General features: G+C 42.7%; 1 protein-coding gene across 3 annotated transcripts in view; it reads left to right on the top strand.

Annotated features, from left to right (window-relative positions):
* Positions 1–22930, top strand: part of grm4 (glutamate metabotropic receptor 4) — an 844630-nt gene that overhangs the window by 507207 nt on the left and 314493 nt on the right. For all 3 annotated transcript variants that reach the window (XM_033042492.1, XM_033042493.1, XM_033042494.1), the window contains exon 7: positions 18040–18240. In XM_033042492.1, coding sequence (XP_032898383.1) covers positions 18040–18240 — 201 coding nt within the window. The remainder of the gene's footprint in view (positions 1–18039; positions 18241–22930) is intronic.

Genomic DNA, 22930 nt, shown 5'->3' with positions numbered 1-22930 from the left:
GGATAACAACACAAATTCCCCTGTACAATACCTAATCACCGCGGGTTCGATCCTTGTATCTGCTTGGCCAAGCCCTTCTAGCCTTATGCAAGCTGAGACACTCCAAACGGTCACGCAGGCCCAAGAGCTCTTCCAGAAGATTGACACAGGACCTCATGGGGGCTGCCTTTTATAGGTCCCCAAACCTTAAGGGGCCGAACCACATGGGGGAGGTCTCTTTATAAACCAATCAAACATATTGATAATAACAGTACATAATTGACAGTTCCCTAACCCAATAATATAATCTTACTAAACCAAGTGCAGACCCATTGGGTCTGTTCCCCCAACGTGCGGTTGTGGGAGGGGGTGGCGGCATGCAGCATCACACACACTAACTACCCCCCCCCCCCCGCACACACGCTAATTATCCCCCTTGATATTATATTAATATTATTAATTTACTCATTTTACCCCATAACCACCCTATCTACTGACACATAGCCCCCAACTTGCAGTCACATCTAGAGAGGGGGGGCGGGGGTAGAGAGTGAGGGCAGACAGAGAAGGGGCAGAGACAGGGAGAGAGGCAGAGACAGAGAGAGAGGGGAAAGAGAGGGGGTGGAGGGGAGGAGAAGAGGGAGGATGGGTGAGGGGGGAAAGGTGGGGGAGGAGGGGAGAGAGGGAGGGGTGGAGAGAGAGAGGGGAGGGGAGGAGAGGGGGGGTGAGAGTGAGGGGGAGAGAGGGTGTGCTGAAAGGGGGTGAGGGGAGGTGGGGAGCAGGGAGGGGGAGGGAGGGTGAAGAGGGTAGGGGGTGTGGAGGGGAAGAGGGTTTAGGGGAGGGAGGGTGGGGGAGGGGAGGAGGGGGAGAGAAAGAGGGGAGAGGGGGAGAGAGAGGGGGTGAGGTGAGGGGAGGGGGGAGAGGTGGGGAGCAGGGAGGGGGAAGGGGGAGGGAAGGGGGTAGGGGGTGTGGAGGGGGGGTTTAGGGGAGAGAGGGTGGGGAGGGGATGGAGGGGAGGAGGGGGAGAAAAAGAGGGGAGAGAGAGGGGGGGAGAGGAGGGGGAGAGAGGGGGGGAAGAGGGGGGAGGGGGCATGGAGGGGGGAGGGGGAGGGAGGGGGAGGAGGGAGGGGGGAGGGAGAGAGAGGGGGGAGGGAGAGAGAGGGGGGTGAGAGGTGGGGAGAGAGAGGAGGGGAGAGAGAGAGAGTGCCTTTTTACTTCAACCCAAACACCCCCAAACAACCATTTGCAGGCAGTGCCTTTTTACTTCAAACCAACCATATTTTCATTTTCAAACCACATTAAGGGCACTCACAGTTGAGTAGACATGTGTTCAGTGTTATTCAGAGCTCAGAGACGTGACCTCCATCTTGCAGAGACTGAGTGAGGTACACCACTTCCTGGTTTTATAGTCCCACCCTCTCCCTCCCTCCCTCCCTCCAGCAGGGGCAGCAGAGAGAATGGTGAATTTTTAAAAAACATTAATATGTCTCTGATTTTTCATCGATGGGAAAAATCCTCTGGTCCAGGAAGGCAGACGTGGGCTCTGAGCGAGGTGGCCAAAAATGACGGCCGTAGGTCGTGGCGTTCTCTCGGAAATCGCAGCACAGTGGGCCAAAAGCGGTCAAGATCAAACTTTTAGTAATATAGATAGATAGATATAAATTGTATTCGAATTTGTATAGAAGGAAGCAAACACAAATTAATAGTGCAACATGGGCCCTGGGATTCAAACAGTTCCTCCAAGGCTCAACATTTCAACCAATCAACAATTAACAGGACACTCCTCTCGCAACATTATTTATACTATTTGCAATGCCCTTGCAGCGATCTAATCGAAATGATGCATTTAAGATTTGTTTGCAAAACTGCTATACATTTTATCAAGTTAGGAGAAACAAGTAGAACACCCGGATTCTTCACCATGCTGCATACCAGTCTGAGCCTAGACTGGCTGGAGCCATCCGAAGCCTGTAGATTTCAGCTGACAAGGGTTAAGCAATTCTGACAAGTGCAGGGATCCTCCATTTTATGGTGTTTTTAATTTGGTCAATATTAACTCCTCCATTTGGCCCATAATCCGTTAAACTTTCCCGATCTGTACCAAAGAGTGCCAGAAAATCGGTGGTGGACCTATACGTTAAAGGTCAGATTTTTAAGATGTTGAATATGGAAGAAATATTAGCTGGAATGCCAAGGATAATTAATGCCGTTTTTCAAAATAGTGCTGTAGGATTTTTTTATTTCCATCTGATTGAGAATGTAGCACTATGGTGTGATGTCTCATTTAAAAGACGGATTATTCTTGGTGGAAAACACGCAGCAACCATGCATTAAGAATAAAATAATAAGTCGAAGTGATGTTCGTGAAGTTAATCCTCAGAGTTCAACACTGCTGCACAGTTTACGTGTTTAGTGAGCTGAAAGTGTGTCCAGTTTCACTGTGGACTGCGATGTACCAAGTTCAGAGGCACTGTAGGAGTTAACAGAACTTGATACAATCTGTCCTCAGCTAATCTACAGAAGACACCACTCCAAAAAGAAAACACTTGCGTAACAAAATTGAACTCAGCGTATAAAATCAACCTGACAGATTAATGAAACGAGATCGGGTAACTGCAAGAAACTTGTAGAAATCGTGATTTAAATTGCATCGAATGCTGTTGCTGTCACTTGAACAGGAAGTATGCGGTTATTGTATATTAAACTTTTTTAGTCATGAATAATAATGCTAGGAAATAACATCTTGAACATCAGAAACCTTTAGGGCCCCCAATGGATTTATTGCCAACGCATAACAACTTCAACCAGCAGATAAATTACAATGGTAATCTCAATCATGCTTCCCATGTTGACATGCCCAAAGAACAAAAGATGCCTGGGAATACTCATGACTGTGATAAAGTGTGCAAATTTCAGATGTCATGCAACTGTTACAATTGAACTTCACTCATATTTCAAAGGTTCAAAGGTTTCAAAGGTCTTATTGTCACGTATACCAATTAAGGTACAGTGATATGCAAATTACCATACAGCCTTCCGCATCGTGGCGATCGAAGCTCCCGCGTCTAGGATGGTCTAAGCTCCTGCAGCTTGGAGTTCCCGAAGTCAGTCTCTAACCAGGGACTGCGAGGTCCTGCTTTCTCCCCATTACCACACTTTGACTAAAGAAACTCATCATCTCCTTTCTAAAGGTATGTCCTATTATTCTGAGGCTATTGCCTCTGATCCTAGACTTCCCCACTAGTGGAAATATCCTCCCCACCTTCACTCTATCCAGGCCATATGTTACTGCTGGTCAGATCAGAGGTGACCAATGAAGTGTGGTGCATTGTATTATAATCAGGCAAACATAACTGGGTAATGCAAAAAAAACATGTATGTTGGAATTACATCGAGGGAATGGACGAGTCCACAGTTGGCTTCTTTTGTCATTATCCCTGCTGCTGGAAGTACATCCATGCCGGGCGCTACAGGAGCGCAGTGGGAGAGTTGCTGCTTTACAGCTCCAGAAACCTGGATTTGATCCTGACTATGGGTGCTGCCTGTGCGGAGTTTGTACGTTATCTCTGCGATCGCGTGGGGTTTCTCCGGGTGCTCCGGTTTCCTTCAACATTCCAAAGACGCATAGGTTTGTAGGTAAATTGGGTTTTGTAAATAGTCCAATCTTTTTCCTCTTTATTCTCCCATGGTCGGGGCAGTCAAACAATCCGTGTGTAGGATAGAACCAGTGTACGGATGATTGCTGGTCGGCGCGGACTCGTTGGGCCGAAGTGCCTGTTTCCACACTGTATCTCTAAACTAAAGTGAGTTGAACCAATGGCATGAAGGAAAATCTTCCTCCAATAAGAATTTTAACCTGCATCACCTCACGGATAAACTAGCCAAGTCTGGGTCCAGTTTTCATGACCACTTTAGGTGCAGGCTTGATTTAAAAAAATTGAGTAACTTCATTATTAACATGCAGGTTTGTAGGTTAATTGGCTTTTGTAAATTATTCCTAGTGTGTAGGATAGAACTAGTTGGCGTGTTAGTTGGCGTGCACTCATTGGGCTGAAGGGCCTGTTTCCACACTGTATCTCTGGATAACAGGAAATAATTTTGCAAAGCCTTCTGTTGGGATTCATTTCTCTGCAAGGCCGTCTAAAATCAGACTTTAACTAACAGGGAGCCAATGTAGGGCAGCGAGCTTAGAGTGTTTGTTGAAAGGATCTTGGCTTGAGTTGGAACAGACAACTGAGTTCTGGATGATAGAAAGCAATCATGCACGTATTGCCATTGCATTAGATATGGTTTCACGGCAATGTGAATGTGGAGATGTTGGAGGAGGGAGAGGAATGTTTAGTTTAGAGGTACAGCATGGAAACAGGCTCTTTGGCCCACCGAGTCCATGCCATACACTGGTTCCATGCTATCTTACCTGCACATCGTACACACTAGGGGAAATTTACCAAAGCCAATTAACCCACAAACCTGCAAGTCTTTGCAATTTGGAAAGGAACCAAAGCACCCGGCGAAATCCCACGCAATCACAGGGAAAATGTACAACCTCCATACAGACAGCACCCGTAGTCAGGATCGAACCCAGGTTTCTGGCGCTGTAAAGGCAGCAGCTCTACCGCTGCGCCACTGTGCCGCCTTGTGAATGGTGGGACTATACCCACTCTCCCCCAAATCTGTCACACATGTTGAATGACTCAAAGGTTTCCCTGCCAAACTTGTCTATTCTCACAGTGGACACAGTGGTGGACATGTTGACATTTTGTACCTCAGGAAATATTCTCTCTTGGTCTCTTTGGTAACTCTCCAGAAAATCCAGGTGTGCAGCGAATATCAAATATGTCACTTCCATATGGCATAGGTAACTCAATCAAAAAAGCTGGCATATCAAAGTAGAAATTGTAATAAAGTGCTGCCGTCTACATGTTAATGTGCTAATGCTTGCTTTAAAATAGCTCTGGAGTTGCCACACTGAACATTTGAATCAACAGAAAATATAATGTCTATCCTGTTATAAGTAGCAACTTATCAGGTCATCCAAATCTGTGATTTCACCTCACCTCGTCAATGCTGCTACTTTCTTGAGGAGAGGTGTATCTTTGGTTGACAGCCTTAAATCAGTGGAAGAACATAGGTTGTTCATTTCCTAACATGGACTTCAATGGAACAGATGACTGGTATTTTATCTTCACAAGTGAGTTGAACAAATGCCACAAAGGAATATTTTCTGCACCCGGTGAAAACCACACACGGTCACAGTGAGAACATACAAACTCTTTACAGGCAGCACCCATTGCCAGGATCGAGCCTGGGTCTCTGGTGCTGTGAGGCAACAGCTCCACTGCTGCACCACTGTGCTTCATTTTACAGCAATGCCTCCTTGTTCTTTGCTCTTCCAGTGGTGAAACCATCACAACATGAACTTGACAAGATTGGAGATTTTTTTCCGCAGTGGGGGAACATCGTGTGAGACAAAAATCAGACAAATTTATTGATTGGTTATATTATTAGCTACATCTGTGGTAATCTTTTTCATATACCGTAGTGCATGACAGGCAGCGACAGATTTCAGATCGTCAAGAAGGCAATTTATTCTGGACCTTTAATAGTTACTTCAAGGCCATATTTCAGAATGTTATTTAACTTTGAAGCAGGAGGTTAAATAAAACTAACGGCTCTAGATCTCGACTGATATCATATGGGCATCTTTGGTTTCTGACTCCTGACTCTTAACCAAGCAGAATAAAAATATTTGAAGATGTTACACCGTGATAATTGTGGTAAATTATTTTTTTTTAAGAATATGCCAACCCATTACAGGTCCACCACTGATTGTTCAGCTACTGAATCAGTGGTCCGTCGTCTCTTTTAATCTGGACAAAATCACGAGAGCGCACTTGCATTCTCCCCTCCCCATCGGAAGTCCCCCTGAAAATGTGGCGCCTAGGGTGGGTGAGGTGGCCGATCTCAACCTCATCGAGACCTCCATGGCCGATCGGTGGGTCGACTTTTCCCCCTGAGGCCAGGGCTCTGCTACTCTGGCCCGACCGGAGCCAGCAGATCTGTTCCCATCGTTGACTTCTGATGCCGACTTTGCGGGCCAGTATCTTGGCTCCCCAGCGGCCTAGGCAGACTGTTCCAGTTCCATTGGACTTCTCTCGGAGGCCGTGACCTCTGTTGGCATGGCAAACTGGATAATCCAGAAAAGCTCTGGAAACAAGGGTGCCGGATAATCGGTGATGGACCTGTATTTTCCTGCACACATTTTACAAACATGCGTGTGGAGCAATATTGCGGCACGGTGGCGCAACGGTAGAGTTGCTGCCTTACAGCCCTTGCAGCCAGAGACCCAGGTTCGATCCCGACTATGGTTGCTGTCTATACGGAGTTTGTATGTTCTCCCTGATCTCTAAACTAAAACAAAACTAATGGAAAAAACCATGTGAGTGAAAAATAACTGGATATCTCTTGCGCTGAAGTGGTGCACTAAGTTGTATCTTTTCTTTGTAATCCTATGATTCTGATCCTGTAAATGCACTGATAAACATCAGGGCACTCTACTTCCCCTGCAAAATAGCACTCAGCCATTTAAACGCCGGCCCTTGCAATTCATGATTGGTGCTGCCATAAATGCCATAAATAATTTGCAAGGAAATGATCCTTTATTATTTGGCCATGTCTGTCAGACAAGATGCTTTCTTGTCTGTCAGTAGTTTCAATTTGCTGAACAATTTTTTTTTAACAGAATACTCATAATTCAATTTGTTGTAAAGGAACAACAAATTACTTTGGGCCAAAAGACCAAGTATCTTCAGGGTGGCACAATGGCACAGCTGGTAGAGCCGCTGCCTCACAGTGACAGAGATTCAAGTTTGATCCTGACCTCGGGTGTCATCTGTGTGGAGTCTGTACGTTCTCCCTGTGACTGCATGTGTTTCCTCCGGGTGCTCTGGTTTTCGCCCACATCCCAAACGTGCGGGTTTGTAGTTTGGTTGGCCTCTGTAACGTTGTCCCACTGTGTAGGAAGTGGGTGAAAAGATGGGTATAACATAGAACTAGTGTGAACTAGACTAAGTGGGACCCGTTGGGTCCCAGCATCACACGGGAGGGCTGGTCACCAACGTAATATTCCACCTCCCCACCAATTCCAATATTGCTCGCCAGTGGGGGGGCTGTCTGTTGCGCTAGTATGGGTGTTGCGGGCCGAAGGTACTGGTTTCCAGAGGGCTAGTATAGACATTGTGGGCTGAATGGATACTTGGGCTGGCATGCAACTGTTGCAACAATTTTAAAAGCCAAGCCAAGGCAAACAATTGGGCTGTAGCCACCTGACAACCAAAATTAATTTTGTGAACACAAACTTGTTAAAAAGGCGAGGCAAACAATTGGGCTGCAGCCAGCTGACAACCAAAATTCATTTTGTGAACACAAACTTGTTAAAAAGGCGTGACAAACAATTGGGCTGCAGCCACCTGACAACCAAATTTTATTTTGTGAACATAAACTTGTCAAAAAGGCGAGGCAAACAATTGGGCTGCAGCCACCTGACAACCGCATCGAGGGGACTCACCGTGGAATAGATATGCGTTCAGTGTTAATCGCAGCTCAGAGAGCTGTGACCCTCTCGCTTCCTGGGTCTGGCAGAGACTGAGTGAGGGACAACACTTCCAGGTTTTATAGTCCCTCCCCCCTGCCGCCAACGGGGGCAGCAGAGACAATGGCAATTTAAAAAAAAAACATTAATATCTCTCTGATTTTTTATCGATGGGAAAAATCCTCTAGTCCCGGAAGGCGGAGGGGGGCTCTGAGCGAGGTGGCCAAACATGACGGCCATAGGTGGCGGCGTTCTCTCGGAATCGCAGCACAGTGGGCCAAAAGCGGTCAAGATCAGACTTTTAGTAATATAGATAGATAGATGGGTGATGGATGGTCGGCATGGACACGGTGGACTGATGGGCCTATTTCCATACAGTATCTTTCAATTTGAAAATACCAGTTGATAGAAATTGAAACCGAATACAACTTATCCCTTATTGTTCCCCCCTATTTAAGTGCAAATGTAGTTACTAAGCAATTAAGGCATCATCTAATAACCAATGTAAATTAAAATCTTATCCTGATGGATGAGGCTTTCTAATTTTTTCATACCATGCGTGGGAGCATAATCTCCAAAATGTTAACAAGTTGATGTATTGTAGCAAGTCTCTTTTCTAAATCCTTGTATAATTATCTCCAGGAAGTACGTTAATTAATGTCTCATTAGTGCAATCAACCTGATTACTAAACTGAAATTAGAGGTAGTTATTAATGCACATTAGGTATAAATAATTAATAGAAAATTCACTAAGTTTAATTCAAAGTTAATGTATTTTTTCCTTTACTATGTCAACCATTAATAAGTCAAACGTAATTTATACAGAGGGCATTTAACCACAATTTTTCTCAATTGGTTACTTGAAATTAATTTCATTATATTCTTGTGGACCAACGGAACAACATTTGTGATGAGTTTGTGCATTTTTTTTAATTTAAAATTTTATTAGAAACAATTGTACAAAGATAAAACATTTATTAGCATCTAAGATTATACAATTATTGTACAACTTCATTTTAAACCTTATAACCTAAAAATGAAAAAAGAAAAGAGAAAGAGAACAAGAGAGGGAAAAAGTGAGAAGATAGTTCGAAAAAGCACGAAGAAAAGACCCCTAAACCACCAAAGTAGAATGGCCGTAAAATTTAAGATTAAAAAAAGGAAAAAGAAAAGTGGAGATATACCTGCCCCTCATAACCCTCCACATTGTGGATAATGCTAAAAAAAAAAAGGGATACAAATATGGTCCTGGTCAGTTTAGATGCAGAAAAACCTTTGATTGTGTTAGTTGGGTATTTTTATATGAAGTACTAAGGAGATTTGGTTTCAATGAAGATGCAATTTGGTGCATTGAAACAATATACCAGGAGCCTACAGCTAGGATTAAGGTAAATGGAAACCTATCAAAAAGGATCCAATTAGAGAGGGGCACAAGACAAGGATGCTATCTTTCTTCTACTCTCTTCGTTTTGTATGTTGAACCCTTAGCACAAGTAATAAGGCAGAGAGAAGACCTGCAGGAGGTCAAAATAGGGGGGAAAGAACATATCATTGGACTCTTCGCTGATGATGTCATTATTTTTCTTGAACGACCAGATATATGTCTCCCAAACCTAATGAACCTACTTGAAACATATGGATACTACTCAGGGTAAAAACTGAATATAACAAAAACGCAAATTATTCCATTCAATTATTCTCCATCCCAACAAATCAGAGATGCATATAATCTGAAATGGAATTCAAAAACGATGCAGTATCTTGGTGTAACTATAACCAAAACACTTTCCAACATGTTTGAAACGAACTATAAGAAAATTGAAGAAAACATCAAAAAGGATGTTGAAAGGTGGTCTACCCTTCCTCTGGACTTCAGTGCCAGAATACAAACGGTAAAAATGAATATCCTACCTAAACTACTATATTTATTCAAATTTCTCCCAATTAATGTTACCCGAGACAAATTCATAGCCTGGGATAAGATGATCTCTAGATTCATTTGGAATAGCAAAAAAACAAGAATAAAACGTTAACACTTCAACTGCTGAAAAGCAAGGGTGGAATGGCTTTACCAAATCTGAGGAAATACTTTTATGCAGCTCAACTCAGACCTCTGGCTTGTTGGTGTAGACCTGATTATGAGTCTCGATGGAAAGGGAGATACAGGGTTGCCAGACCCAGATTTTGGTGGGAGACAAATATCTGAGAGAGGCTTTGAGACATGTTATGGATCCAATAGTAGCAATTACGTTCAAAATATGAAATGTTATAGTGGAAAAATACAAATTAAAAAGAGGGGTTCACGCATTGAAGTGGTTTGCATATGACTCAAAGTTTAAGCCAGGGGTGCATGATTCAAGATTCAAAGAATGGGCACAAAAAGGCAATGTATACAGTTTCAGAAAATGGCGAATTTATGAGCTTCCAAGATTTAAAGTCAACGTATGGTCTCGAAAACAAAGATTTTTTTAGATACTTGCAATTAAGAGACTACTTTACAAAAGAGATAAGGCCAGAACTAGTTGAAACTTCAAATAATGTGATCAAGATGATTGTGGATGCATACAAACAGAAGGGCTCTCGGGTCATCTCTGCTTTCTACCAAGCTCTAGTGGGAAGCGGGGGATGGTAATGGGCTTCTTGCTTGTTTGCATCAAGTAAGAAGGCCATTACCAGGCAGTGGCTTAATGAAAAAAACCCAAAACAGGAACAGTGGCGAGAAATTGTGCGAGACATCTTTACTATGGAGAAACGGACATATTTCTTGAGAGTCAAGGAGAATTCATTTGAGAATATCTGGGAAAAATGGACCGTTTATTTGAGCCATGACACCAACTAGATAAATGTCGAGCTAGATATGGGAAGACTGTGTTATATAGAACTAAATAGTATGTGCGAATATTGAAATATCTCCAGATAACTAATCAATGTAATTTTTTTTAATTTAGTAAGTGAACCACACGGCCTTACTCCAATTTTTTATTTATTTACCTCTTTTTTTCCCCCTATTTATTAATTTTTTTATTTTGATTGTTGTTTTTCTAATTTTGTTTTATTTATGGTGATGGTGTTGCACTGTTTTGTATATATCTCTGTGGAAAATCAATAAAAACTTAAGTGAAAATTTTTTTTTTACTTTAGAGATAGAGTGTGGAAACAGGCCCTTCGGCCCACCGAGTCCACACCAACCATCGATCACCTGTACACTAACCTATCTTATGCACTAGGGACAAAAGCCAATTAACTTACAAACCTATACATACGTCTTTGGAATGAGGGTGGAAACCAGAGAACCCGGAGAAAACCCATGTGGTCACAGGGAGGATGTACAAACTTTGTACAGACAGCACCCGTGGTCGAGATCGAACCCGGGTCTCTGGCGCTGTAAGGCAGCAACTCTACCGCTGCACCGCTATGCCTGCTTGTGATTCCCCAAGGTTATTGTGACAGGTAGCTAATAAGCCACACCAGCTGGCACACATTTATAGAATAATGCCTGTTTCCAGTCAGAAAACATAAAATAAACTTGTCTATTTCACAATTGTTCAGCATGACATATTTATCCACCTCCGTACCACCTGCGATGCTATCAGAATAGACTTTGTTACTATTAATGAAATAGTGCTTAATATTATTGATGTGATTCTGTAATGCTTCTGAAACTTACAGAATAGACACTTCTGTCACCCATCGACCAGAACTGATGTTAATTAGTTAAATAACAGAAGGTTTGCAAGCTGGTGATGGAGAGACAATGCAGAGGATTTCTGGACAATGACTAGGAAAAGAAAGATAAAACACAAGAGAGACATAAGGAACTGCAGATGCTGGTTAAAGGCTGGTTCTCACGTTGCGAGTTGAGGCAAGAGGTACCCCGAGTGAAAGACTCGTGGTTGTGTACGAGATTGCAAGTGTATGATCAAGAGTTTAACCGAGTTCCCACGGGTATGACAAGTTTGCCGTTTACTTGTCATTTCTGCGATGTTCCAAGTTCGTCTCCCGAGTTACTCTTGAGCCAATCCTGATTGAAGGTTTGTTTTAATAAGCAACAGTGTTATGTTTTAATAAGCAACAGTGTTAAAGAAGACCTCTCCATCCTGTGGCTTTGTTTTAAAGATATAATTCAGCACGGCCGCATCTATTGATGTGACCTACAAAGGGAAAATGTGCACCATCCAGTGCCAGAGCAGTTATACTTATGATTTGTTTGAAACACACAGGTTTGATATGTTTTAATTGAATTTACTGCCATGTCTACACACTGCGGGGAGACGGGAGATTAAATCTTTGAATGTGGACGGATGTGCACATCAGATTGTTGTGAGACGGAGCTCAGGGTTCGCCTCCTGAGTTGCTTCGGTGCCCAGGCGTGAGTTGAGATGGAGAGAGGTTGGGGGGGCGTCATTAATCTGTCTGGGGTGACATGGCTCTTGGGTTAGGCTGGGATCATTCTCTGCGGGGTGATCTTAGTGCGGGAGACAAGCGTAGGATAGGTGTACTGACTGTGTGGGCAGAACTTTGGAAGTGATTGCCCACCAGTCTCAAAAGCCGCTGTGTCTCCCTGTCCCTGGGATAGGTGGCGATCAAACAGCACAATACCCCCCTCCCCCTCCACGCCAACACGAAGGGCAACGATCCCAAGGCTTTAGCGTCAGAAACAGCGGGCAGGCGACAATCACCTGCCATTACGCGAGAGAGTGGTGGGGGGGGTGGGTTAGGTGAGCAGGAGAGTGGGGTTGTTTGCAGTTGCAGAGGGAGGGGGCAAGGGCGGTACAGTTCCCAGTCTCAGCTCCTGTCCAGGGGGGTGGCCGGAGACGTCAGGACCAACGGGACACCGACCCCCAGGCCCACCAGGCCCACTGCAAGCACAGAGAACCCAGAGGCCAACAGCCAACAGCAACTCCAGCCCAGCCCCGCTCCAACTCCAGAGGAATCCGCTCCCCGATGGGCCGCTACGGCGACAAGTGGCAGTTCGCCCACTGCCCGAGCTGCGCCCCCTCATCCGCCACCCCAAGAACAAGACGTACCTTGCACACCATCAGCTTCTGCCCCTACGGGGAGCGTGTTCCTCTGGAGTTGGAGCGGGGCTGGGCTGGAGTTGCTGCTGGCTGTGGGTCTCTGGGATCTCCGTGCTTGCAGTGGGCCTGGTGGGCCTGGGGGTCGGTGTCCCATTGTTCCTGACGTCTCCGGCCACCCCCCTGGACAGGAGCTGAGACTGGGAACTGTACCGCCCTTGCCCCCTCCCTCTGCAACTGCAAACAACCCCACTCTCCTGCTCACCTAACGGCACAATGGTGAGTTACAAGTGTAGTTTTGTGGTACAAATGCATCCCATTGACATATTGAACTTTAGAAGTTCTATATTTCTATCAAAATTAGAAAAAGAAGAGAAAGCAAGTGCCAAACAGAAAGCAGCAGCTACCTCACAGCACCAGAAACCCAGTTCAATCCTGACCTCAGGTGCTGTCCATGTGGACTTTTCCCCCTGTGACCATGTGGGTTTCCTGCCATATCCCAAAGTCTAGTTTAGTTTAGTTTACTGTCACGTGTATCGAGGTACAGGGAATAGCTTTTGTTGCGTGCTAACCAGTCAGCACAAAGACAAATCATGATTACAATCGAGTCAAATACAGGGTGGATTTGTAGGTTAATTGGCTTCTGTAAATTGCCCTTAGTGTGTGGGGAGTGGATGAGAAAGTGGGACAACATAGAACTGATGTCCCAGCCTGCTCAACCTCTCCCTATAGCTCAGACCCTCGAGTCCTGGCACCATTCTCGTAAATCTTCTCTGCACCCTTTCCAACTTGACAACATCTTCTCTATAACATGGTGCCCAAAACTGAACACAATACCCTAAATGTGGCCTCACCAACATCTTATGCCTCTGCTTTTGTAAATGCAGGTAAAGAATATAAATTTATTGGATTGTATCTTTCACTCCGAAATGATTATATCATAATAACTTTGTCAATTAGGAGAAAAAAAAATGATTGTGACACATTGCATGAAATCACACCTGTTTACTCTCTCCAGCCTTAACAAAATTCAGCTGCATGGCTCTTAACTCCAGCAGATGGTTTAAAATTGTTTCCAATATCCAAATTAAAAGAACATTTTAAGACTATATATTTTTGGAGCCCATTTCGGGAGCCTATTAATTGAATTATCTGGTAATTCATATCATGGCTCTACACCCTTGTTCTGCAGAATTTGGCTTCATTGCAATTAAATGGAAATGCACTTGAAAGAAATGAATTGAAAAAGATGGTCAACAGTCTGCAGAATATAATCTTTCCTCAAAGGGCTGCAGGAAAGAGCAAATCTGAGAATCAAATCTGATCAGAAACAGACGTGGTGGTGGAAGTGCTTACATCCATGTTAATGAACAGAGAAGCATTTGACAGGCACTGGTTTTCTCCATGTACATGTTTCACATACCCAATTAATGTTTTGACAGAGGATAATTGAATTTAGCCTTGAAAACAGCTTTCTGCATGGGTGACTGATTTACAAACCAAAGCCTGTGTTCGGGAGACCCTTTGCACCTGTATGTCACATTGTAACAGTGAGGACATGGGAGGCATCATCTTAGTACTTATTTATTCAAAATCAATCATAACATCCTCAACGCAATAAAATTCTCAGATACACAATCACGTAACACCGTAAATTTATAACCTCCTTTATTCAGACCATTATTAGACTTACTTGCTACATGGTAAGGCATACAAAATAATATGTGCTGCAAATTTGCTAGAATTACACATGAAATTGATATGGATGCCAGACAATCTAAACCTACTTTGGTGGATTGGGAGAGGTGGTATGTGCGTGATTGACTGGATGGAAGTTGAATTAAGCCACTGAAAGTCATAGTGAGGGCTCGATACTAGCCAAAACATGAGCACTGCGCAGATATCTGGTCTCCATGGTAGGGGAGTGATGTGAATGTACTGGAGAGAGATCAAATGAAACCTATGGAGATGTACAAGAAAGACACCAAATTCTACAGTAACTCAGCGGGTCAAGCAGCATCTCTGGAGAACATGAACAGGTTACATTTCTATGAAGATGTACACACGCAAACACACGCAAACACGCACGCACGCACACACACGCATGCATGCATGCACGCATACACATATATATATATGTTTGGAGTCTGAAGAAGGGTCTCGACCCAAAGTGTCACCCATTCCTTCTCTCCAGAGATGCTGCCTATCCCACTGAGTTACTCCAGCTCTTTGTGTGTATATATATATATATATATAGACCTATTGAGATGTTGCTGGGCTGAAGCATTCTTCGTGAGTGGAAAAATGTAAGTTATATTTAAGATATGCATTTTATGAATGTGCTTATGCATTTATATTTAGTCGCAACACACCTGCTTAATCTACTTCCAAACAAATCATGACAGAATTATATTATTTACATTGCTATTATCTATATTCAAATAAATGTGTTTCGTATATCATGAGATTTCGGACAGTAGAGAGATTAGTAAGGTTTTACATAAAACAATACAGCACTAGAACTGGCCCCTTCTGCCCACCATGTCTGTGCTGAATATGATGGCAAGGCCATCTCTTATCTACCTTCACAGTCCCTATCCCTCCATATCCATGTGCCCATCCAAATCCTCTTAAATGTCATTATCATATCTGTCTCAACTATCAACCCAGCAGCATGTTTCAGGCACTCACCGCCCTCTGTGTAAAAAAACGTGCCCTGCACATCACCTTTAAACTTTTCCCCTCTCACCTATGCCTTCTGGTATTTGATTTTTCCATCCTTGGAGAAAGGTTCTGACTGTCTACCCTATCTAGGCCTCTCATTATTGCGGGTCTGCCCGTAACATCCATCAATCCAGAGAAAACAATGCAAATATGTTCCACCTCTCTCTGAAATAAAACTCCCTAATCCAGGCATCCAAGCTTGTTTTAGTGGTTCTCTATATTTCATTGTGTCCCTCAGTGATCTCAACCGCTGGTATGTTATGAAGCACATGCATCAGATTGGCAATAAGGTTGATGGAAATTTGAGTTAATGCACTTCGTGTCAAGAAAAATTAAGTTCGCCACAGACGGAAGAAAGTTCCCAATTTATAATATCACCTGTAGAAATAAGGAATTGCAGATGCTGGTTTAGAAAAAAAGGAAACAAAGTGCTGGCATAATTCAGTGCGTCAGGCAGTATCCCTGGAGAACATGGATGGATGACAATAAGGAACCTATTGTCGGGATCCTTCTTCAGATTTCTCCATGGAGGCTGCCTGACCCACCGAATTATTCCAGCACGTTGTTACCTTTTTAAAAATATTTGTATCATATATCAGTATTGTTGTAAGCATTACAGTATTATTGTAAACCAGCATCCATTTTGTGTCCGATAATATCAGGTATCCATTTCCTCTAAAGATGATGTCTGTCCTGTTGAGTTACGTCTGCGATTCCTCTTTTGCACTTCAAAGACTTACCTGCTTACCATGAAATACCACATATATATAATATATATATTTATAATATATATATATGTCATATATAGGGAGGTTTCACAGCAGTCGGGTCACGACCCATGACCCGTACTGTTGTTACGCTACTCCAAATGGATTACAAGCGATGAACTGCAGGTAGGCACTTACCATTGTTTCCAGCGTAGCGGGCCCGTTAAAACCCGCAGAATTTGTCAATTTTTGCGCTGTAAATTATTATGGAAATCGGGATAAGTGTGTGAGACATTTAGCCTACTTCAGAATTCCCAAAGTGAGGAGAAATTACGGTAGATAGAAGCAAGAGCTGAAGGGAAAACAACAGCCAGAGTGTTTGGCGAACATTGGCCATTTGCTCACTGCATTTCATCAACAGTAAGGCATTATTTGTGTTTTTTCTTGATTCCTTTGGCATCTAAAAAGTTTCAGAAGTGATAAATCTGGCTGTAATTTTTTTTAATCGCCCATGGTTCTCGTGGGTTTTTTACATACAACATGAAAATGCATCTGAAGAAAAATTTACAGCCAGATTTATCACTTCTGAGAATTTTTAGATACCAAAGGAATCAAGAAAAAACACAAATAATGCCTTACTTGATGAAATGCAGTGAGCAAACGCGATAATTCCTAATATTTTCAATGTTTACCAAGCACTTTAGCTGCTGTAGTCCCTTCAGTTCTCGCTTCCCTATACCTTCATTTTGCTTCACGTTTGGAATTCTAAAGTTGGGTACATGTCTCTCACACTTGCCCCGACTCCCACAATGTTTTTCAGCGCAAAAATTCAACATTTTGGCGGTTTTTAACAGGTAGGAAAGTACGCGTTTCTAGCATTAATAACATATACCGGAAGTGACGGATGTCTTCCAGTTGGATTTAGCGGCTCCGTGCGTCGAGCCCTATGATCCAGTGACCTTATGTGGAACCCCCCTATATATATATTTATATAATATATCTTTATACATAAAACTCTGATCTTGGATGTGTGTGTATTGTGCGATGTTAGTGTGCGTTTCACATCTCCTCGAAAACACGACATGCTAACGGTGAAATGTTTACATATTCTGAGAGAGATTTACGGCGTGATGTCAAAAATTGCCTTATCTGAAAATTTCATGCATTAATTCTCGAATTATTTATGAAAATGCTCAAAAACTTCAAATAACTTGGTAAATAAACTAGATGGTCTCGCTCATGACATCACAATGGCTTTGCTCCTCGTGGCCTGTTGCCCTATGTTCCACACTCAACGAATGACGTCATCCCCCTCCCCCCTCACCCCGTCCCCATATCCCCGGTTCTTCAAAAAACGCAGAAGGAACGAGGTCCCCCTTGGTCTAATATATATATTCTTATCTGCATGTGTGTGTATATATATATATATAAAATTAAATATATATATACAATTCTAACATAAAATATAACATATAATGTATATAATATTATACACACACACACAGACAAACAAACATTAATGGTGCAAAGACTAAAACAATGCTTCCAGGTCTAGATAGTTCAGAGCTTATTTGGATGCTTATTTGGATGCTAGATAGTTATTAAGCCTGATAAGTCAGGACCGCTCTCTAGCTGTTGATAGGATGGCTCAGTTGCTTGATAACTTTGAGGAAAAATCTATCCCTGAATCTGGCGATGTGTGTTTTCACACTATTGCACCTCTTGCCCGATGGAGAGTGGATAAGAGGAAATGACCAGAGTGAGACTCGTCCTCGATTATGCTGGTGGCCTTGCCGAGGCAGCGTTAAGTGTTGATGGAGCCAATGGAAGAGAGGTTGATTTGTGTAATGATCTGGGCAGCGTCCACATATCTGTGCAATTTCTTGCTGTCGTGGATGGAACTGTTCCTTCATTCCCCCAAGCCTTGACAATTAATTGCTGTCAATACGCATGATTATTTATTGGGGGTTTTTGGCTAACAAATAATGATTCCAATTATTTTTTTGCCTTTGTCTTTTGCTAGGTTTGGAAAGAATTGGCCGGAATAATTCTTACGAACAAGAAGGGAAAGTACTCTTTGTGATTGATGCAGTTTATGCAATGGCACATGCTTTGCACAACATGCATAAAGACCTCTGCCACGGCTATGTTGGACTTTGTTCCAAAATGAATCCCATCGATGGCAAAATCCTTCTTGAATACATCCGAAAAGTCAATTTCTCTGGTAAGTGTACAGAAATAGTTACCAACCAGAAGTTCTTGCTTGGAGTGTGGATTAATGTTATTTGTTGCAACAGTCCACTAACAATCTCAGTTTCTCTGCTTTTCGACTAACGCATTAAAAACAAACATAATATAATCATTTGTAGTTACATCACAAATGTGTCATGGAGTCGTACAGTGGCAGCTCGTGTTTAAGAAGGAATTGCAGATGCTGGAAAATCAAAGGTAGACAAAAGTGCTGGAGAAACTCAGCGGGTGCAGCAGCATCTATGGAGCGAAGGAAATAGGCAATGTTTCGGGCCGAAACCCTTCTTCAGACTCACGTTTCGGGCCGAAACCCTTCTTCAGTGGCAGCTCGTTCCATACACCCATCACCCTTTGTGTGAAAAAGTTACCACTCAGATTCCTATTAAATCTTTTCCCCTTCACCTTAAACCTATGTACACTGGTTCTCGATCGGGGTGATCGTGGTTGGCGTGGACTCGGTGGTACAAAAGGCCTGTTTCCCTGCTATACCCCTTTAGAGCCTAAAATGTCTGTATGTGCATTGTTGGGGAAGTATAAAACAATTAAGGTGAATATCAACAACTTTTAAAGTACTGCACGGAAGAACACCATCCAAACAAATCACGTATCAGAGTGCTAAATGTTGCTACAGGCATCTCTCTGGTAAGTATTTATTTACCTTGTTAATGCATGGTGGAAGAGAATGCAGTCGAGGGCACAAGTCAATCTGTTGGATAATTGCCATATCAGGTATTGCACTACTATCAAGGACAGACCAAACTTCATGTGAAATGCATGACAGACTTAATTAGGAACCAGACAAAAGAGAGAGCCGAGTCATCATTTTAAGAATAAAAGCAGTCAGTTCCCAAGACAGCCGAAGAGAATAGCAGATTTGAAAAATAATTACGTCCTGTACAGTCAAGACAAGAAATGAATCTTACTCTGAAGGAAGAGATAAAGGAAAATCAGAGGAAAAAGAGCTGGATGGTAGATAATTGCATTACAAAGACCAAAGCGTCTCGAAGTAAAAATGCTAATTCTGCCACTAATGAAACAGCGTGGAGTTTATCTATAAGAGTGTGGCAGGGTCTCTTTTATGTGTGTGCTGAATGTTGCAGGACATGGGAATTTTTGTTACACATGCCGCAGTTGTTTGCTTGCCTGTTTATCTGCCAAGGGTTTTTATGTGTTTTTTTAGCCAAGATTGTGCCTTATTTTACACTCTGCTAACAACAATCTCTCCCTGTCTGATAAAATCACAATGAAGATTCCATTTAATTCTGGCTGTTTTGTTCCTGTCATCTTTTCCACGCTTAGTCGTGCTGAATCCAATTCTGGAAGCTCTCCATCAGCCAATTTTAATTAACACATATAATGTGGGAAAGTCTGGAAATGTTTTTCTTCATAGGTACACTATGGAAACAGGCACTTTGGCCCACTGAGTTCAAGCCAGCCATCGATCACCCGTTCACGTTGTCCCACTTTCTTGCCCACTCCCCACACATTAGGGGCATTTTTACAAAGGGCCAATTAACCTACAAAACCACACATCTTTAGGATGTGGAGGGAAACTGGAGCACCCAAAGGAAATGCACACGGTTGATAACTGCTTGTTTCTAAGCTTCCCCCCAGTCTAGTTTCAGTAAAAACACTGAATCAAGTACTTGAATCAACTAAATTTTATTTTACCAAAAGCGCGTCACAGATCAAACACTGTACCTATCCCCACCGCGGGTTTGATCCCTGTGTTTATCTGTTCAAGCCCTCTAGGTCTCGCGCAGACAGAGACACTCCAGAAGTTCCTCCAGAAGATCGACCCTGAGCCTCGTGATCACGGCCTTTTATATGCCCCGCGAACCTGAGGGCCGAACCACACGGGGGTTGTCTTTCAATTACCCAATCACAAATATTGATTAACCCCATACATAACAGACATTTCCCTAACCTAATGATACAACAGTTCAATACATTGTATTCACAACGGACTTCGAGATGAAGTCAACTTCATCTTCAACTCAAATTCAGCAGTCAGAATCTGCAACATTATTTACAAGCTGTTTACAAAGTGTATATCTAGTTTGCAGCCACACAATCCATTCTATGCATTTGGTACCAGATTGCAAAGCTTCCTTTTCTTTGCATATTAATTGTATCAAAGTTCCAGACTCTCTGGCACCTCTCGCAGCCTGTCTCAGGTCTGCAGAGAGCAATCCCAATTTGACCAAATCTCCCAGCAAGCCCTGACACTTAACCCCATTTTGAAGTCCTGACTGGTCCAATTTAGCCAGGATTAACATTTCTTCCTTTTATCATTATGATAACGCATCATAAATGATAATTAAAGTGGCTTAGTAATCAGCTAACCAGATATACATAAGTGTGCTTTACATTTCCCTTCCATCAGCAACACAAGGTGATGTTGTTTCTTCTCAGAATCTTGTAAAGCGTCCCGAGTTAGCATGGGCATGAATTCTCAAGTCCGGTCTAAGGAGTCTTCACCTCCCGAGTTTTCGTGGGCGCGAACTCCCTCCATCCGTGTTCCTGCCCAGTCTTCCATCACCTTCCACAGTCGAACCTAGACCCTAGAAAAACCCTAAGAAACTTGGGACAAAGCAAGTTACCATTATGACTCATGCTTTCCCTCACACTCGCTATTTCCATTTCACTTGAACCTAACTAACCCTATTGTATTGTCTATTAAGCCTATTATATTCCAATCTGTTCCCTAACCTACTCTCTATTACTCTAGGGTCGACCTGGAATCTCCTTCTCCGTCACACAATGTTAATATGTATACCTGGTGACAGGAAATCATATACATTTCAGCTTGGTTCAGTCCAGATTCCCCTAAAGGCCTGACTTTAATTTGAAGCAAACCATAATAAATGATACAATTCAACCAAATTCAGTCTCAGCCTTCAATTTGCCTCTTTGAATTTCAATGCCATTTCTTCTTCTTCATTCCACAGCATTGTAGCCGATATTACAATTCCTGTGGAATTCCCAGCTGTTCAAATTTAAACAATCAATTTCTATACCACTAATTTCATCCTAAGTACAATCAAAAATGCCAAACCCAGGGACAATTTATTTCCACCTTGATAATATAAGCCTCTTTACCATCAACGGTTAAACAATTCAAATCTATTGGGCGAATACACATCGACTCTGATATTCCAATACAATCCAAGTTTCCCCCCTGTATTTAACCGTCTGTCTTTCATTTCCTCTTATTTATATGCTCTTTACTCTGATAACTAGTTATAATGCTAACTCTCCACCATGATGGTTCTTTATTATATCCACCCTCATTATGTCAGCTTTTAAGATTGAGGGGGGATCTTATAGAAACTGACAACATTCTTATGGGGTTGGGCAGGCTAGATGCAGGAAGATTATTCCCGATGTTGGGGAAGTCCAGAACAAGGGGTCACAGTTTAAGGATAAGGGGGAAGTCTTTTAGGACCGAAATGAGAAAATCATTTTTTACACAGAGAGTGGTGAATCTGTGGAATTCTCTGCCACAGAAGGTAGTTGAGGCCAGTTCATTGGCTATATTTAAGAGGGAGTTAGAAGTGGCCCTTGTGGCTAAAGGGATCAGGGGGTATGGAGAGAAGGCAGGTACGGGATACTGAGTTGGATGCTCAACCATGATCATATTGAATGGCGGTGCAGGCTCGAAGGGTCGAATGGCCTACTCCTGCACCTATTTTCTATGTCTATGTTTCTATGTTTACTATTATTCTAACTATTACTAAGTTGGCTTCGTTCTCTGTCTAGGGGTTCTCGCTTTTATTCCATTGACTTTATTGTACTTTATTTGATTTGATTTTCTCGGTCTCGTCTTTTTATTTATTGGCTTCATTGTCTGGGGGTTCTTGTTCTTATAATTACTTCTAGATGGTTAGTATCGATCGAGGGGAACATATAAACTTTCGATCTCCCTCATCATTTTATACTACCGCCTTGCATTCCCAGGGTGAGTCTTAATTTCCGATATTGGTTAAGCTCTGTTCCTTTCTTAATGGTAACCATATGGTCCAGTCCTATCTTGGACTATTTCCTATGGGTAAGACAAAAGAAGAATGCTAGATTAACAGTCGACTCTTCAATAATTCTAAGACTATATCCCATAAGCCCTTTCCGAAGGAATTTACTTATAACTACATTTTGGCGCAAAGTGAGTATTTTGCCCCGAATCACAGAGAAATATTTCATTTGAAAACAATTCTTCAGAGTGAGATCCGTCCCGAAAATCACTACAAAGCATTTATGTTATTTACTTCATGGATGTTTGAAGTGAGTTTCTTTTCTACTTCCTTTTGTCGTTCTAGTAGCCAGGCGATCTGAGGTTAGGCACTCGGGCAGATCCTTTATTCTCCTTTTAACAATGGTGTCTGTTGCTAGGGAATGGGGAGTTGCTAGTCCCTTAAGTGTTTCTAAGGGGCAGGAGAGTGTCAATTCTTCCCGGCTGGTCATCCTTTCCCTGGGGAGCTACATTACGTCCTGTTGTTTTCCTTCTGTTCTTAGAGGTCTGTGTGTTCTTCTTACCTCACACCCCAGGCAGTCTCTTGCTGACCCACTGTCCTGCAGGCACAAAACTCAGTAATACATTAGTGCAATACCTTCTATTCCCCACTCCCATTCCTCCTTTGCAGTAAGTTTATTTTTCTCTCTCCCTA

This window comes from Amblyraja radiata, chromosome 24, assembly GCF_010909765.2.
Source record: "Amblyraja radiata isolate CabotCenter1 chromosome 24, sAmbRad1.1.pri, whole genome shotgun sequence".
In the NCBI taxonomy this organism is placed as follows: Eukaryota; Metazoa; Chordata; class Chondrichthyes; order Rajiformes; family Rajidae; genus Amblyraja; species Amblyraja radiata.
This window is presented reverse-complemented; position numbering and strand designations above follow the sequence as displayed.